We start from the raw sequence: 20,053 nt of genomic DNA, 5'->3' as shown, positions 1-20,053 counted from the left end.
AATTTTAAGAAGAGTGAGAGAGAGAGAGAGGCGGAGAGTTGAACAATGTGTCAAATATTTGAATAACCACACTAATGAGTTCTTAATTAGAATCGACTTATATCTCTTAAATAAAATGAAATGGCATACTTACGCCCTGTTGGTTGGTAAATTTGCCAGGATGCATGTCATTCATTGTTGATGTTGTTTGTGGTGTTGACATTATGGTATGATGATTAGATAGCAACATATAAGTTCATACATTCCAGTTTGAAAGACGATCCAAAATTGAGGAGAAAATGCATTCATTCATGCAACCATCCGCATGAGGAAGTCATTAGGAACATTTAGCCATCGTAAATCATAGAGCAAAGGATCATTCATCATTATGTCCAAATGGGTGGAGGAGTGAATTGTGCATATTGCATTTGGGGTAATAATCACCAAAAAGGAAGCACAATATCGAAACCATATGTAATTAGACCACGGGAACCCGTCACATCGTCCAGATGAAGATTGACACATTTTGCAGGTTATATGTTGTCCATTGTGATGGAGAGCAGTTAAAAAGTAGTCCAGATGTTGAAAAACAGCATCGATCCATAATAGAAGCGCAGTTGCCAAGTCGTGAAAAAACAAGAAAAACAAAAAGTTAAATTATGGAATCATCTATAAGTGTTATATAAACACACAGATATTTAAAGAAATTACTGAGCATGAGCTTAGTTTCACTTGGATTTAAATGAAAATTAGTTATTAAACAGTAAGGAAAAGTCAAAAGTCGGGCGTGGCCGACTATATGGTACCCTACACCACTATGCATATTTAGTAGAGCTCCCGTAACAAAACAATTTATTTGAAGTAGATCATACCAAACTATCAAAATTTGACTTAAGAGCAGTTATAGTTTGGTTTCAGAGGGAACTAATATATAGGAGGCATATCCAAATGGAATCGATTTTCATTAAATTTGACGGAGACATTTTAATCTTTTATACCAAATAACATTGTTATAGAGAGAAGGATTATATTAAAAATATATATATCGGAACCGAGTTCCACAATATGGAAACGTACGTCCCGAAATTCACTCCATTTTGGCTGGTATTAGCCATTATTTGCGCAATAAACCTGCAATTGGATTAAGGATATATACGGAAGCTATATCCAACTCTTAGCCGATCTCGATAAAATTTGGCAAAAGTATTTTGAGATATATAAGATATCTTGTCCAAAATATCATTGTTGTGGAATGCATATTACGAATGTGAGGGACTTAAACCCCAAATCGGATGAAACATACAGGGTGAGATTAAAAAACGTCAACCAACTTCAGACTGCTGTCATTTCCAATCCACTCGTCCAACAGCTGTTAAAATTATTCCAGTGAAAGCTTATTATATCGTCTACAAGCGCACAAAAACATTTTCTAGAAAAAAAGCTATTCGTGATGGAATTCAAGCGTGATTATGTGATTTCTTTACATTTGGCTGGAAAACCACAAGTGGTTATCGTTAGAGCACTCCAGCATTTAAATGTGAATAAATCTTTTGTGAAACAGCAACATCAGCAGAAATGATCGAAACCCGCGTCGCAGTGGCCGAAATATGGCTCGAGAGCTGAACATATCGCAATATTCCATTCGGCAAATATTGAAAAATGAGCTCGGGTTAAAGCCATTGAAATTCCATAAAGTGCTAGATCTTACACCGCAACAGAGCTATAAATTTGCTTCGCTTGGCCGAATGTGGTGAACTGCCGAATTTAGTTTTCTCCGATGAGAAAACATTCGTTGTCCAGCAGTTTGTAAACCAACAAAATTATTGTATTCACTTGCCAAAGACGTCAGCTGAAAATGTGCGCCTTCGGTTGGCCACCAGAACTCAAGCGCCGGCCATGGTGATGGTGTCGGCCGACATAACAGCCGATGGTCGAGGCATCAGAATAAATGTCGAATATTATCGCAAAAATATTCTGAAGTGTGTATTAAAGACTTGGGCACGCAAACATTTTGGCCGCAGACCTTGGACAGTCCAACAGGACTCAGCACCATCGCACTCAGCACGCGTCAACCAAGAATGGTTACAAAATGAGTTTCCTCGCATCACAATGGCCACCGAAATCTCCGGCTACCAATCCGTTGGACTATTGTGTCTGGAGTATTTTGGAAAGCAAGGTTGGCACTAAAGAAATACCAAAGTGTCGATCACCTCAAGCAAGCAATTCGCCGGGAATGTGCCAAAGTACCACAGAGCAACATTCGGGCAGCGTGTGACGGTTTCATTGGTCGTTTGAAGGCCATAATTCGTGCCAAAGGTGACCAATTCGAACAAATCTAAACTTATTCTAAAATTTGTTGCTATTTCCGACATTGGTGCTGTCATTAAATAAAATCATCAAGTACCCCACTCACATAGGGTGAAAATTTTGACTCTTATAAAATGTGATGTAAGAGACCGATCGTCTTCAAGTTACACTCATCACAATATTTTTTTAACCCAAGGTCTTGTGTGAAGATGAAATATCTGGTAACTCCCCCACAAAGGGTCAAAATTGTTAATATCCATAAAGCCTATAAAACGCGAAATGAATATCAGATCCATTCAGACTTGGTACATCTCTATATTTCCATCAACAAAAGAGTCACCCAAAAAGAGTCACAATTTTCAATACTTTTATCTGTCATAATTAGCGAAACAAGTCAGCAATTCTCTACGACTTGCTATATTTAAATATTTCTTGTTAAGGAGAATAGAATCCAATCTCCCTCTTCGATTGTCAATTCTATTCTCTGGATCGATGATGAGAAAAGAAAAACTAATCTAACTTAACCTAATCGCAGCCACACAATTATTCTTATATATTCTAATCTTGAATGGAGAACATTGCATCTTGTACATCTACTGAGCGCATCGATATATTTGCGTGTGGGTCATAACCTTTATTATCTCACACATTATCGTATGCGCCAGTGCACAAGATCCCCGAATTGTTCACATGTGGTATATTATGGCGGCTGGGAAATATGTAATTTTAGAATATTTATTGTTTATTGCTAGATTTCCCCAGCGCCTCAAACGCACTCAAAGGTATGTACAAAGTATTTTGTACATTTCTCTCAATTAGAAACCTGAGATAAATATGGAATTTGGGATTTCGCATACAATTTTAATATATGTTCAATTTTCTTGTAATATTGCCCATACCTGCATTTTTATCAGCATTAGATGAAGTGTGAAAATGAAATACTCCCGTCCACTATATATGAAACTTCACAAACATTTAACATTTTCTAAAAAATTATTACATGTCTCGTGTAAAGTGAAGGAAGTAACCAATATATTCCAAACTTGGCACGTAGCAAAAATTTATATCATATTTATTTAGGTTCGATATGAAATGGACAATATTGGTCCATTCTTTGGGAACCTACTCCAAAGAAGGTCAACAATTTGAATAATCAGGACTGAAGTCAAAATATATTTAAATAATCGAATATTGGGTGAGGGTATACATCTGTCGGCAAAACCGACTGATCGAATCTTAGTTCGAATATTTTCAAGAATGTGGGGGATAAACTTCCCCGCCCAAATTCAGTTACCTACTGAGGTAAACTTTAAAAACGCCAATAAACGTGTCTCATTTCTTTTCGGGTTTCTTTGATTTGTTTTTTGTGTGACGTAATATACCAAGTTTGGACCAAATCGGAGAGTTACCATGCGCACCAGCCGGTCAGACAAGAAGTCAGAGGGATATAGTACTGAGAAGAGTATAGATGTACAGACTAATATACATTCTTACAGGACACAGAGGTATAGAAGCATACCTACACAACATATAATGTGATCTGATTTCAGTTTTCTCAGACATACTATGCAATATGAAATATTATAACTACCGGAGAGCATAAAAATATTTCGATTATATCGATGCCATTATTGCAACAAATTGCAAATACGTAAAGAGGTGCTTAACTCCGACAATGTTGGCTTTAATGATCGACATTATCACTGTCATAATCGTAATAAACTGTGAAATCCATCTTCAGGCCTTAAATAATGTTCAGAGCGTGCAAATGTATCCGCTCTTCTCCCTAGTTACAAACTCAGCCAATATCCCAATAAAACCGCCATAAAAACACTTCGATGTGCAACGGCAACAACAAACAATCCATCATTGTTGTTATTACATTCGATATATTTTGACATGTGAAAACAAAATAAGAAACGGAAAACAAGTCAAAATATTTTTAACAACTTAATAATGTAAGTTAACATTATGTGGGCCTCACCACTCTTGAATGGCTATTCAATTTCAGGCATCTGGTAGATGAATGGATGGTGCTATAACAAAACGTTAGTGCATGCAACATGTTCGAACGTGCCACATTTATGTGTGTTGCATCTAGTCGAAGTTTGTTGCCAATCATCGTCATCATCATCGTCGTCGAAATGATCAGCTTATTTCGGTTGTTGTTGCTTAGAGAGTGTTAAAGTTGAATTCGTATCGCATTTTACCACCATCCGTCATAAGTGCCGCCGCCGCGGCAGGATGACGACGGTCGGTGGTGATGTAGCTTCTTTTGATCGCCGTTCGTCCATGTTGAGTCAGTTACAATTATGCTTTTCCACCTGTCTGCATATTTATCGATTGATCTCCTGAATTGCTATGTAAGTTTATCGAAAGCCTTGCCAGCGAAATATTATTTATATTCCCGTTGGCGCTGACAAATGAGTTGGACTGGTAAAATGCAGGTATAGATGACAGCGGGGGTAAAATATCTACACTCAGCTAAAAATGTCAGTCAGTACCTAGTTCACAGAGTTTACAGAGGTCGTTTTTATTTCTATGTGATTTCTGACTTTATCCAAATAGAAAAGTCTCTTTATCAAATTACAGACCATTTAGTTGGAAAGTGAAAAATTCTGCAGAAAATTGGCCTAAAATTCAGGGTGAGATGAAAAAACTGTAACCAACTTCAAACTGCTGTCATTTCTAAGCCACTCGTCCGACAGCTGTTTCCAGTGATAGCTTATTATATTGATTACAAGCGTACAAAAGCATTTTGGTGAGAATTTCTCAGAAAAAAGCTATTCGTGATGGAATTCGTTAGAGCACTCCAGCATCTAAATGTCAATAAATCTTTTGTGTCTCGTACCATCGTTCGTTACCGTGATAACGGTAGCGTAGCCCGACGTTAAGAAAGTGGACGGAAGAAAACAGCAACATCACCAGAAATGGTTCAAAAAGTAAAGAAGCGACTTGATCAAAACTCGCGTCGCAGTGGCCGAAAAATGGTTCGTGAGTTGAACGTATCGCAATATTCCATTCGGCAAATATTGAAAAATGAGCTCGGGGTAAAGCCATTGAAATTCCAAAAAGTGCAAGAACTTACAACGCAACAGAAAGAAAATAGACTTGGAAGAGCTAAAGAGTTGCTTCACTTGGCTGAAAGTGGTGAACTGCCGAATTTTTTTTTTCCCGATGAGAAAACATTCGTTGTCCAGCAGTTTGTAAACAAACAAAATGATCGTGTTTACTTGCCAAAGAGGTCAGCTGAAAATGTGTACCTTCGGTTGGCCACCAGAACTCAAGTGCCAACCGATGATCGCTCTCCGCTCGTATTTATCGACCGAGGCATCAGAATAAATGCCGAATATTATCGCGAAAATATTCTGGGGGGGTATTAAAGCCTTGGACACACAAAAATTTTGGCCGCAGACGCACTCAGCACGCGCCACCAAAGAATGATTACAAAATGAAGCTTCATTCCCAGCGCACAATGGCCATCAAAATCTCCGGATACCAATCCGTTGGACTATTGTGTCTGGAGTGTTTTGGAAAGCAAGGTTGGCACTAAAAAATACCAAAGTGGCGATCACCTCAAGCAAGCGCTTCGCCGGAAATGAACCAAAATACCTCGAAGTAACATTCGGGCAGCGGATGCCGGTTTCATTGGCCGTTTGAAGGCCATAATTCGTGCCAAAGGTGACCAATTCGAACAAATCTAAACTTATTCTAAAATTTGATGCTATTTCCGACATTTTTTGCTTTCATTCAATAAAATTTAAAAAAAAATTATCGCGTTTGACTTTGTTGCATTTTTCTTATGTCACCCTGTATGTATTTTCAAATTTTGAAGATTTTTAAAGTAAGAAATTTAAAGTCCGAGGAAAGATTGATCAAAAAATTACGCATTGTTTTCGGAGATTTGGGAACATTGATGATAATATATATTTTATATAAAATGGCAATGGAGATTTTTTTTCTTGGGGACTTGTGGTGGAATTTTCTGATAGAATATTTTAGTCTTTGGCGTCATCGTTTAAAAATTCAAAACTACACAGTGTACGGCCTTTAGACTAAAATGTGGCTTTAATATATATTAATTCCTGGCGTTTGTAAAACAGCACAAAGTCCAGCAATTAAATTTTCGAGTGTAGAACAAGACTTCTGTCAATATGTTGCGATTATGAGAACCAATTAAGAATATCATATAACGCCTGAATATTAAACTGTCACATTTGCACAATAAAGCCAATAACGATGAGCGGCCCGACTTACTACCACTCTAAATTCGCTTCGTATACACAAAAATAAAGACGGACAAGTTACGAAGAAAAAGGAAGAGATCAACCCTACTTTATGAGTATTATGGATTGGTAGACTGGTTAGTTGGTTGGTTGGCTACCGATTGTCAAACGGACACTTCGTAAATATGCTGCAAGTTTAAAAAACCCATAAATCATAGTACGAACTCACGAAGCGAAACGACAAAAAAAAAAGCAAACACTCATGCCAACATCCGACTTTTGTGCTAACAAGAGACTAATGTCAAATATTGTCGTGCTTATCTTAAATTGGCCCTCAATGCGAATATCGCGAATATCAATAAGGCAGGCGGACGATAAGCAAGTGGAGGATGAGTGAAATGCAATACTACCGGCAGATAACTTATTATCCAAAAACTAGGTGAAGCGTGCACCTGCCAGCCAAACGGCCGGTGGTGGACGAAGCAACGAAGCCTTCAAGAAATTCTCTGAAGAATTTTCGAAAAAAGAAAAAAATGAAATATAATAGTGAAAAACAGGATCCACCCATTTGCTGCAGCCGTTGCGCCAATACACAGGAATTCATCAAACAACTTTGTTAAGTTATTCAGAATTTTTGCTTCGCTCAGCTCTTGATGGTGTACAACACATCATACACATCATTAATAATTCCAACGTTGAGTGGGGCCACTCCAGTTCTGTCAGCCATGTCACTTAGCTTGTTAGTGAGCGAGCGAGCACCCAAGTGAGTGAGTCAGTGAGTTTGTTAGTGAACAACAAAATAACTGCGATTAAAATGAACATGCCCAATTGTCGGCTAAATGACAACTTCTTGACAACTTGTTAAATAACCAAACCAAGCATCAAGAGGCACTGCTCATCCGTCCAGCAATGAATGAACGAATGAATGAACTTGGCTTGGAAAATTATAAATGATATATGTCACCTAGTCAACTTGTAAACATCGGGTAAAAGCAAACGATAATTGCCTCCAAGGTACCTCTATTATTAATTTTATTGTTGTCTGCAAAATTAATAATAGGTATTAGGAAACAGTTGCTTCATTAATTTCATATTTGGCAATGAGAATGAGTTCTTGCACAGCACAAGACCATCGTTATCCCTTCGTAGGCACCAAATGTTGGAAACAAATGATCTTAGCAATACCGATTGGAAGGTAATGTAAATAAATTAAACTGTGCAAGAAAAACCCAGGCGAGATAAAAAAAATGACACATGTATCGACATTTTCAAAGTTTGCATCGGACAAGTAGCTAACTGACTAATCGAGAATTAACGTCCCGACGAAACGCCTGAATCTAGAACCTTGAAATTTTGCACAAGAATCAGTCTTGGTGCGTGGGCGTGTGATAAGGCCGGGTTTATGGAGATTCGTAGTGAAGGGATACGAAAATTACTACATTGTACTAAAAATTCAATACTTTGTATTGGACAAACGGAATGAGGTAGAATTCTGATGGAGTGTAATTCGAACTTTAAGATTACGAAATGTTCGACAATTTTACTCAACTTCGAATGTGGTACCAGTTGGTGTAATGTGAACGGGGAGAGCTAGAAACTTGAAATTTGCCATAAGAATCAAGGATCGAAATTAAGTTTGATATGTGAAGGTTATTTTCGAAATGTGCACATATCTCCCATGGTACAATGAAGAGAAGGTAGGTCAACTTTGAAAAAATTGCAAGTATAGAGGCCTACCTGTTTGGCTTGTAATGTCAGAATTAGTATCAAAACAATAAAAAATCAAACAACTTGTTGCATTTATTTTGAATAAATAATTGAAAAACGCGATAACTGAATGAAAGGTCAAAACTTCTTTTCAAAATCATGTACTATATATCTCTAAAGGATTATTTCGCTACAAAAACTCTAGATTTTGTAGATGCATACGTTGAAATAAACATTTTGAAAACACCCGAATTTGAATATTTTCTGAACAATTTTTTTGTTATTGAAAAGAAAACACATACATAAACAAATAAAGATGACATATTAAGCCAAGAAAATAAAAAAATTGAAATCATATGGTAGTTCTGCCCTACCTTGAATTCATTGTACCATGATATCTCCTATAAAGTATAGGGAGTAGACCAAATATGGCACGCATGGTACAATGAATTCAAGGTAGGGCAGAACTACCATATGATTTCAATTTTTTTATTTTCTTGGCTTAATATGTCATCTTTATTTGTTTATGTATGTGTTTTCTTTTCAATAACAAAAAAATTGTTCAGAAAATATTCAAATTCGGGTGTTTTCAAAATGTTTATTTCAACGTATGCATCTACAAAATCTAGAGTTTTTGTAGCGAAATAATCCTTTAGAGATATATAGTACATGATTTTGAAAAGAAGTTTTGACCTTTCATTCAGTTATCGCGTTTTTCAATTATTTATTCAAAATAAATGCAACAAGTTGTTTGATTTTTTATTGTTTTGATACTAATTCTGACATTACAAGCCAAACAGGTAGGCCTCTATACTTGCAATTTTTTCAAAGTTGACCTACCTTCTCTTCATTGTACCATGATGGCACGTTGTAATATTTATTTCAGACTTAGGTCAGATTCGAATTACACAACCTCCTTCAGAAAGGGAATATTATATTGGAATTTTAAAATATAGTATTGGACCCCTGTTGTTGGTAGGTTTGTGATAAAGAGGAGGTTTAGTTTGTTGTTCATATATAGGGTGAGATGAAAAAACCGCAACCAACTTCAGACTATTGTCATTTCCGAGCCACTCGTCCGACAGCTGTTAAAATTATTTCAGTGACAGCTCATATATATTGTTTACAAGCGTACAAAAGCATTTTGGTGAGAATTTTCCAGAAAAAAAGTTATTCGTGATGGAACTCAAGCGTGATAGTGTGATTTCTTTATATTTGGCTGGAAAACCTCAAGTGGCTATCGTTAGAGCAATCCAGCATTTAAATGTGAACAAATCTTTTGTGTCTCGTACCATCGCTCATTACCGTGATACTGGTAGGCTAGCCTGACGTCAAGGAAGTGGACGGAAGAAAACTGCAACATCAGCAAAAATGGTTCGAAAAGTAAAGAAGCGACTTCGCTAGTGAGCTGCACATATCGCAATATTCCATTCGACAAATATTGAAAACTGAGCTCGGGGTAAAGCCATTGAAATTACAAAAAGTGTCAGAACTTACACCGCAACAGGAAGAAAATATACTCAAAACAACTAAAGAGTTGCTTCGCTTGGCGGAAAGTGGTGAACATCCAAATTTGATTTTCTCCGATGAGAAAACATTCGTTGTCCAGCAGTTGGTAAACAAACAAAGTGATCGAGTTTACTTGCCAGGGAGGTCAGCTGAAAATGTGCACCTTCGGTTGGCCACAAGAACTCAAGCGCCGGCCATGGTTATAGTGTGGGCCGCCATAACAGCCGATGGTCGCTCTCCGCTCGTATTAATCGACAGTGGCATAAGAATAAATGCCGAATATTATCGCGAAAAGATTCTGGAAGGTGTATTAAAGCCTTGGGCACGCAAACATTTTGGCCGCAGACGCACTCAGCACGCGCCACATAAAAATGATTACAAAATGAGGTTCCAAGCTTCATTTCCAGCTCACAATGGCCCCCAAAATCTCCGGATACCAATCCGTTGGACTATTGTGTCTGGAGTATTTTAGAAAACAAGGTTGGCACAAAAAAATATCAAAGTTTGGATCACGTCAAGAAAGCGCTTCGCCGGGAATGGGCCAAAATATCGCAGAGCAACATTCGGGCAGCGTGTGACGGTTTCATTGGCCGTTTAAAGGCCATAATTCGTGCCAAAGGTGACCAATTCGAACAAATCTAAACTTATTCTAAAATTTGATGCCATTTTCCGACATTTTTTGCTTCAATAAAATTAAAAAAAAGTAAAAATTATGGCGTTTGATTTTGTTGCAGTTTTTTTATCTCACCCTGTTTGTTTATGCTGTAGTGACCAAATGTTATTGCTTTAGAAGACTTAGGTATAACAACGCATGAAACATATATATGAGAGCTATAGCTATAAAGTAATTGATTTGGTCCATATATGGCAGACTTTATTCTTGACGGAATTTTAATACTTAGAAAAAAAAAAAAATACCAATATCGGTGTATCATTTACAAAAAATTTAGGGGAATATATATGGGAGCTATATGTAAGTCTGAACCTATTTCGAACAAATTTGTCAAAAGTATTTCTAAGCTGTATCTATTACCTCGTACCGAATGTCATTGTTATAGAGTTCATATTTGAAATCGGATGGAAGTTATATATAAAAGCTATATCAATATACGTGCCGGTTCGAAAGAAATTCCGCAGATGTTGTTCTCATCATAACCAGCACCTAAAAACGAACTTTGGAAGGTTTATCTCTTTCCTGTAAGGCTTTGTCGGAAATTTTTGCACAAACTCACATGAAGTACGGCTTTATCTCGTTTTTAGTGTATATGAGTTCCTGGCGTTTAGGTAAGATTTAGAACCTTGGCGTCTTCTAGGAGCCATAGTAGATTTTTGTGACAAATCATTTTGTGGTATATTTTGACTTCCTACGTTCCCCTTTTAAAATGAATTATAATGGCAGACGGCATAACAAGAAAAACATGAAAAAATTAAATATATGGGCTCAAAAATCTATTCCAGAGCATTTCCTTGTAAATTAAATCGATTAACATCAGGGAAATCTCTATAGAAACGACAGGCCTGTTAAATTACAACATAATGCAATGTCATGATATCCTGACATAACATATTATTCCACTACCAACGTCATCTATTGAATCAAAGCAACAATGAAATGCCGTATCTTATATATATGTATATATATATATGTATATATGTTGGAAATTGTGTGCATCTAAATTCTGCCCTTATAACTGATTGAAGGTCAGGGTAAACAATTTTTGAGCGTGTGTTATAACGGAACCCACGAGTCTCTGTTAAACAGATATAACATTGTTCAGATGAATGCTCAGTCTGTCGTAACCAAATTGTAGGCCGGACATATTTCATTTTATGTACAACCGATCCACTTTTCCATCCATTTAAACACCGATAGCAATAATCGCAGATTACTTCTGGCACGTACCATAGGTTTGGAACATACGAAACAACGAAATACTCTTCAAAACTTTTTTCAACACTTGCATCAATACATCTTATGCAAATAAGCCACTTTCTTAACCGTTTGAACACTTACGCACTGTTGTTGATAACATCAATGTTTTTAATATCCAGGGTTACTATAGTAGTCCTATAGGACATTAAACATGCATAGGTATATACTGGCTGAATACTCCAAAAATGGAATTGCTCGTAAAAAGCTTAAATGAATTGATCTAGAAAAACTTGGAGATATGTATATTTTATTTTGAGCTATATTTTCAGAATCTGGTCAGCTTGATCGTGGGTGAGACCAAAAGTTTAAATTTGTCGTACAGTGTTATATGTCTTTGCCTAAATCGTACGGATTTCGAGGAATCTTAATCCCAAAATTTCCAAATTGAGGAAGAGGGGCAACTTGCCGCCTTTATTTAGCATACTGAAAAAAAAAACTTTTATCTGGGGAACGTATCCTTTGAATTCTTAAAAACCATCCGCAAATGTTGTCCAGAAGTCAAAATAAAATAATTCTCTCAATAATTCTTACTGGCACACACAACTGTCATTTTTAATAACCGAGTATTAAAACATTGATGAATAGCCACTTAACAAGGGGGTCACTTAAAACCATAATCCAGATAATTTAAGGTTTCCAAATTATCAAAGGCCATTATAATCAGCCCTTCGAAATCACACAAAGTGAGTGATCCCATGCACGAAGCGAAAACAGCGACGTGAGTAAATTAATACAAGCGAGTTAAGACAGAGCAACCTTATGGCCAAGTAGTTAGTAGCTGCATTTCGAAGGGGTCGTTTTAAGAAAGACCAATCAATCCGGTGGTCCGCTGATGGTGGTGGATGGATGTTCGTTTGTTTGTTAGTTTGAAGTTGTTTAGCGCTTAATATGTCATTTAGATGATTGGCCAAAGATAAAAGAAGTGAGTGACATGCATTTGTGTAGGGAACCCCGGAGTACAACAGTGTTTAATATCACTAACAAGGTTAGGGGTGTGGGGGGAGAGGAGTGTCCGGGTATTATTATCACCATCGTAGCCATTATCAATGTGATTGTCATCATTATAATCAGGGCAGTGACGAAAAAACACAGCGCAGAGGAGTCCCGAGTGCCTTGTTAGGCTCTGTCACAAACACGATATGCCTTTAGCCCCTGTGTTTTCGTGTGTGTGTGTGTGTGTGTACGTGCTTCCACTAAAGGTCACGACAACAATTGTGGCTTAGGTTTTCATTTGTATTTTGGGTTTCCTTTCTGGAATAAACCAAATTTAATTATAGCAACTATTTGGGGAATTGAGGCTTTGCTGAAAACATGGTTTCTTGTTGTAAGCAAGCGTGTTTTCTTCTTTTCCAAGTACCCTAAAGCCATGGCATTTACTACTACCTGGTGCTGCTACTGCTTCTGCTGGTGACCGGAAATAAACTTTCTAATCAATTTAATTTTATCGTCAAATGACAACGACAACAACAGCAACGTAAATACATGTAAATGAATTATAATTGTCGGTCTCGGATTCCAAGTGTGTTAATTTTGATTCGGCAGCAAATGTTCAGTGGCGGCTATTTTGGAGATCAATTTTCATTGAATTGGCTGCTCTACATTCACTAAATATGTTTTTGGCCTAATTATTTTCGAAGGCATTTCATGGCTAACGAAATGCTACGAATTCTTTGGGAATTAAAACACCCTGTCAGAGTTGTTGTAGATTTGAACAAGATTATGTTTTTTTTTTCGACCATTATACCCTGAGCAGTGGGAGGGAGTGTAATTGTATTTATCCAATGGATATTTTGCGTTAATTGTAGCTACATTTAATGTAATATCAGTGTTTGGCATTCCTTTTTCCCGGTGGCTGAGGAAGAAGTTTAATGTTTTCACCTGGTATTTTTCCTGTGACGAGCGTAATTATAAATAAATGAACAAATTTCGTGGATAACAACAAGGTACGAATACGTTTTCCTTAATTGCTAAAATAGTATCGGAATTCAACACGAAATTGCCACACAATGTATTAGGGAACGATTTCCAAGTATAAACAAGTAAGTAAAGGCTATAGTCGTGCGGGGCCGACCATGTGATACCCTACAACACTACAATATGTTAGAAGCCCCTTTATGCCCAAATCCATTTTGGAAGATTTCGCTTTTAAAATTACGTCACGGAGCACTGCCCAGATATTACCCTTACAAGTTTGGCTAGGGGCATTTGCCCAACATTTACGTACTCCATCGTGCTGTTATGTGTTGTGGTCCATTTTTAAGCTAAATATAATCCAATGATCATCCAAAATGCTAGAATTCCCCCTGTTCTTAACTCTCTTTTCAGGCGTGTCGATTGGCTTCAATTGTGTGATCAGGAAATTTTTTCTGGGTCATTTGAACCCCTAAATATTGTTCGATCATCTCCAAAAGCAAGAGACCCCACTGTATCGCCAAATTTAGACTCGTCTATATGATTTGCTTGTCTACGATATTTGGCTATATTCGTCAACGAAATCAGCATTAAAAAGCGAGAAGTTCGCCTTTTGTGTATTTTGGATATCGCCTGTAAATAATGTTGGTAATTTTTTGCACAATAGCAGTGGTCCATTCCACACGCTTTCCTAAACCCTTACTTCATGCGAGATTTCCTTTGGATTAAATTTGTAAACTTTATAACGGCTGCAAAATCAGGAACATTTTTAGTTGTTGGTCCATTTCAACTAAAAATATTGCGGACATCTTTGAAAACAATAGGCCTAGCCATTCTGGGCCTAACCCTACCCTTTTTCGTGAGGATAATTGCAATCTGTATATAATAACACCAACCTGTGTTGTAAAATGAAAAAAAATTACAAAATGTACAATTCAATATTGTAAGTCAAATTGAAAAAATCGCATGCGATAAAAATTATGAAAAAATAAAAAAATTTCACAAAATACTACAAAATCTATATTAACATCATTATTGGCATATTTTTCCTCGATTTTTTTAGATTTTATACTTTGATGTCAAGAGGGCATTCTGAATTGACAAAATTTGTCTAAATCGGTCAAGCCATTCTTGAGATATAAGCATTCTAACTAACATCCCCTTCCTTTGTATATACACATTGCATACATTTCGCTACATATAACCAATATATTTACTATCGGCATCTACGTAATGGTCAGAATTGACCTGTTCGTCTATTTGTGATTTCGCCGGCATTAAAAATATTCGCGGTTTAATGGAAAATTTGACTTTTATTTAACACAAATGCTATGGTCTATTTCAACCACTAAATGTTACCCGATGACCATCAAAATTGGAAGGCTTCTGCCCAGCCCAAAGCTCTAGCCCCATGCTAAATTTCGCTTCGATTGGTCTATAATTGTGACCTGTAGAGCAACTGCAAAATCAGGAAATTTTTCAGTTTTTGGTCCATTTCAACCCCTAAATATTATGGGATCATCATCAAAACAAATAGGGTTCTATTCTGACATTAACCCCACCTCCATTTTCAATTTCGTGAGGATCGGACCATAATTGCGACCTGTAGAGTGATTACAAATTAACATGGACAGACGGATAGACGGACGGACGGACATACATAGCTAGATCGACTCAGCTCGGCGAGATAGGAAGATCCGTATATACTTTCCTATGTGGGAAATCAATATTTCGTGGTGTTACATAATTTTTGGCCCAATCAAACTTATAATACCCCCAACACATAGTGTTGTAGGGTATAATGATTAGCTTATTAAGTTCCGGAAGATACAGGGTTGCCCATATTCGACGGACCCATGGGCCCATTCCAATCGACGAGGCTTGTCCGCAGGCAACATTCTTTGCGTCAATTGAATTTTGTAGGGGAACAAATGCAAATCAATGCGAATAATCCGTTGTAAAGTGGACCGAGCCATGCCCAACTGCTGAGAACGACGTTTTTGGGATGTTCTTGGGGACCTCTCAACACTGGCTCGTACGGCAGCGATATTCTCGGCCGATCGCCTTGGTCGACTTTTATATGGCCTCTTCGGATTAGAAAGAGCCTTACCAGTCGAAAATATTTCGTATAAACGCTTAATGGTGTTCTTAGAAGGCTCACTTCTCACATATTTTTTTCACAATTGACTTCTTCTGTTGAATGTAAATTTCAACTATTTCAGAGCGCTCGCGTGGCATGTATTGGTTTATGGTAAAAATCTGCTTGGACTGACGCTTCAAACGCGGTATGTCATTAAGCGATGTGACATCTCTGTCAAAAGTTATGGCGTTGCCAGATGGGCAACCCTGTATATCCATATGGCAATGCGAGATTGTACGATGTTATTATTCATTTGTGGCCATCTTTTCTTCTAGGTACGGATCAGAGCTGATATGATTATAACGGTTTTAATCGCTGAGTCTTTTTGGACAAAATCTTTTTCGAGAAATCAATCGATCGTCGGATTTAGTCCAAACTTGTACCATCGCAGTATTTTTACCAAATATAGATCAGTTTGAAGATGGGCAATATCACTTTAACATTAGCGCTGCAAATATACTCTTTACATATCGAATTTTAATATTTCAACGATATTTACCCTTAAAACCGCATTTGGAAACCCAAAGCAGAGAATGCTTATGATTTTGAAGAAACTTGAAGTACTCATTGCAGTATAGTCAGTTCAAATATTAAATAATACCAAATGTTTGTGTTTTATCTATCATTTTATCTATCTATCATGTTATGTTTAATGGTCCTATCGATATTTTTTTTACTCAAAGACATATTCATATTTTAACTGTTAACTGCAGTAGAAAGCAACTCTTAAAAGAGCTTAAGTTCTACTACATAGGACATTCCTTGGAACTCTCAAACTTTTTTCCACAAAACTATTGATTGATTGATTAAAAAATGTTTTTTTTTGTTATAAAAGTTATTTTAAAAATAACTTCTGGGGAGAATATCCCAGAGAAAAAAAAAAAAAACAAGGGAACTGATGAGGATTGGTGGCTCTTTCCGAAACCTAGGTATTCCCTGCCTTACCCCCTGGTAAACATTACCATAGTTCTCGACTAATAAACAAACGTTGTTTTTATAAAAACAACAATCAAGGGATAAAGCCTGACCATTTTGCAACAACAAAAAGTGTTTAGATTACAAAAAAAATTATTTCAGCTGTATATATCTGAATTTGTGGAATTCTTTAAAATAGGCAAATGTGGAGGTACCTTTATATGGGAGATATACCAAAGAGTGAATATTTTTTAAAAATTTTTTGCAGGAAGGTACACAGGGTGAGATGAAAAAACTGCAACCAACATTAGACTGCTGTCTGACAGCTGTTAAAATTATTCCAGTGACATCACATTATATTGTTTACAAGCGTACAAAAGCATTTTAGTGGGAATTTTCCAGAAAACAAGTTATTCGTCTTTATATTTGGCTGGAAAACCACAAGCGGCTATCGTTAGAGCACTCCAGCATTTAAATGTGAATAAATCTTTTGTGTCTCGTACCATTGCTCGTTAATGTAATGCTGGTAGCGTAGCCCAACGTTAAGAAAGTGGACGGAAGAAAACAGCAACATCAGCAGAAAGGGTTCGAAAAGTAAAAAAGCGACTTGATGGCTTGTGAGCTGAACATATCACAATATTCCTTTCGGCAAATATTGAAAAATGAGCTCGGGGTAAAGCCATTGAAATTCCAAAAAGTGCAAGAACTTACACCGCAACAGAAAGAAAATAGGCTCAAAAGAGCTAAAGAGTTGATTCGCTTGGCCGAAAGTGGTGAACAGCCGAATTTGGTTTCCTCCGATGAGAAAACATTCGTTGTCCAGCAGTTTGTAAACAAACAAAATGATCGTGTTTACTTGCCAAAGAGGTCAGCTCAACATGTGCACTTTCGGTTGGCCACCAGAATTCAAGCGCCGGCCATGGTGATGGTGGGGGCCGCCATAACAGCTGATGGTCGCTAACCGCTCGTATTAATCGACCGTCGTATCAGAATAAATGCCGAATATTATAGCGAAAATATTCTGGAGGGTGTATTAAAGTCTTGAGCACACAAACATTTTGAACGCAGACCTTGGCTATTCCAATAGGATTCAGCTCATCGCACTCATCACGTGCCACCCAAGAATGGTTACAAAATGAGATTCCTTGCTTCATGTCCAGCGCTCAATGGCCACCAAAATCTCCAGATACCAGCCCGTTGGACTATTGTGTTTGGAGTATTTTGGAAAGCAAGGTTGGCACTAACAAATACCAAAGTGTCGATCACTTCAAGCAAGTGCTTCGCAGGGAATGGGTCAAAATACCGCAGAGCAACATTTGGGCAGCGTGCGACGGTTTCATTGGCCGTTTGATGGCCATAATTCGTGCCAAAGGTGACCAATTCGAACAAATCTAAATTTATTCTATTTCCGACATTTTTTGCTTTCATTCAATAAAATTAAAAAAATAAAATGTAAAAATTATGGCGTTTGACTTTGTTGCAGTTTTTATCTCACTCTGTATATTGTATTCAAAACCAAAAATGGCAAAGTTAAATCAAAATCTGTTGAAAAAATTTTTCCAAAATCGTGAAACATCCCTAAAATCGGGGGGTAGGGTTCAACGGGTGCTAGATCAAAAAGATGTTCAATGTTGACAATTTATTATCCTATCCCAAACAAAATCGATTAAAAACATAGGGTCAAAACTCTTCAAAGAAATTAAATAGTGAGTAGGGTTCTATGGGAGCCATATCCAATTGTGGACCCACATTTACATTATTCTGCAAAGACATCGGGGATTCATTAAGAACACCAGATTTTATTCAATTTTAATTAAAAATGTAAATAAAATCTTCATTTTTTTTTAAATTGGAGAGTACCGTTATTTGAGGACTGTGCCTAAACGTGGACCTATCTTCACAATTTTATTACTACATTATTCTTTACTCATTATGATGCTACTCTAAAAAAATCAGATATCATTTTGTCACACACTCCCATGTTGGACTACTGTGCCAAGGCTCAAAATTTTAGAAAAAGATAATAGATTAAAAAAATATATATCATATATTGGGCGATGTTAGTAAAAACATTAAGTTCGGCCGGGCCGAACTATTAATGCCCTCCAGCTTTGGGTAAAGAAAACATTTTATATAAAATATCTGAATTAAAATGTGTTCCAATTTAAACTGCAAATTCCAGTAAGACCGTTTGGATAATACTGTAAAACTTTTCAAAAAACCATAAAGTGGGTGAGGCCATTATATGGGGGCCTTATAGCGGTATCCTCTATAGACAATTTTATACATCAACGATTGTCATCTACCAAATTTTCTTAAATACAAAATTTGAAACACTTTCGTGCGTAAACGCTACTAGAATTATTGAAATACCGAATATCGGTGGGCATCGTTATGTGTGCGCTACAGGAAAACGTGGACCTAAATATTCAATGTTCTGCCACCGGAGCTGGAACCCATTACGAACCACAAATACCAATTTTTTGACAAATCCGTGATAAAATGTGGCACAAATCATCAAAATTTCGAAAATCGGGAGGTACTTTTGTGTGGGCGCTATAAAAAAAACTTGGACATATGCATACAATATTTCCCTTCCAGAGCTACAACCCTACAATTACCAATTTTCTAGACAAATGCTTGGAAAAATGTGGCGAAAGTCATCAAAATATCGAATATCGGGAGGTACCGTTATATGGCTATACCAAACGTGGGCCGATATATTTTCAATACCAACCTTATCAACCATCCTAGATATAATACAAATTGTTGTGCCAAATAATAGGGGCTGTATCGTGATTTCAACAGACAGACTGACGGACTGATTATAAATAACTTTTGTGCTGATTATAAATATATATACTTTATGGGGTCTACGACGAATATTTAGAGATGTTAAAAACGGAATGACAACCTTTTCAAGGTGGAGGCAATGTCTGCGCCCTATTTAAGTTGCGTGCCGATGTAAATTTTAAAAAGGCTAACACACGTATCTTATGTTTTCAGATATACTTTCATATATTACAATTTTAAAGACTATTTTGTTCTAAGACCTGCCGAACGTACGTTTTTTTTTCAGCTGTATGAAGATATTCCTTATGCGCTATATACTTACGAACGTGACTCAATTGTATATAATTCGCGTGATAGTTTTGTCTTAACTTTATACTTTATTGTCCAAAGTAATTTAACTCACCGTTGTTGGATCCTGAAATAGACAGAAATAAATAAATGAAAAATTAATTATACTTCCACATAAAAAAAGGCAGCAATTGCAAGATTAAAAACAACAACAACAACAACAAAAAACACAATTATCATAAAATCCAAATATGTATGTTGACAAGCTTCAGCTACTAATCAGTCTCTTGGCATTGCAAGTTTATTAGTGGTCTTATTAAATGATAATTATCCGAACGGTGGAGA

At 36.8% G+C, this 20,053-nt stretch overlaps 2 protein-coding genes across 3 annotated transcripts in view; both read right to left on the bottom strand.

The window, feature by feature from the left end:
- Positions 1-20,053, bottom strand: part of LOC131803303 (uncharacterized) — a 201,423-nt gene that overhangs the window by 56,865 nt on the left and 124,505 nt on the right. The gene's annotated exons all lie outside the window — the stretch shown is intronic.
- LOC101888881 (uncharacterized) overlaps positions 19,743-20,053 on the bottom strand; it is a 165,097-nt gene continuing 164,786 nt past the window's right edge. For both annotated transcript variants that reach the window (XM_059124398.1, XM_020036118.2), the window contains exon 4: positions 19,743-19,835. In XM_059124398.1, the coding sequence (XP_058980381.1) occupies positions 19,815-19,835 (21 nt within the window). In that variant the 3' untranslated portion in view covers positions 19,743-19,814. The remainder of the gene's footprint in view (positions 19,836-20,053) is intronic.

This window comes from Musca domestica, unplaced genomic scaffold (assembly GCF_030504385.1).
Source record: "Musca domestica strain aabys unplaced genomic scaffold, Musca_domestica.polishedcontigs.V.1.1 29, whole genome shotgun sequence".
Taxonomy (NCBI): domain Eukaryota; kingdom Metazoa; phylum Arthropoda; class Insecta; order Diptera; family Muscidae; genus Musca; species Musca domestica.
Note: the sequence above shows the minus strand (reverse complement) of the source record. Positions and strands in the feature narration are given on the sequence as shown.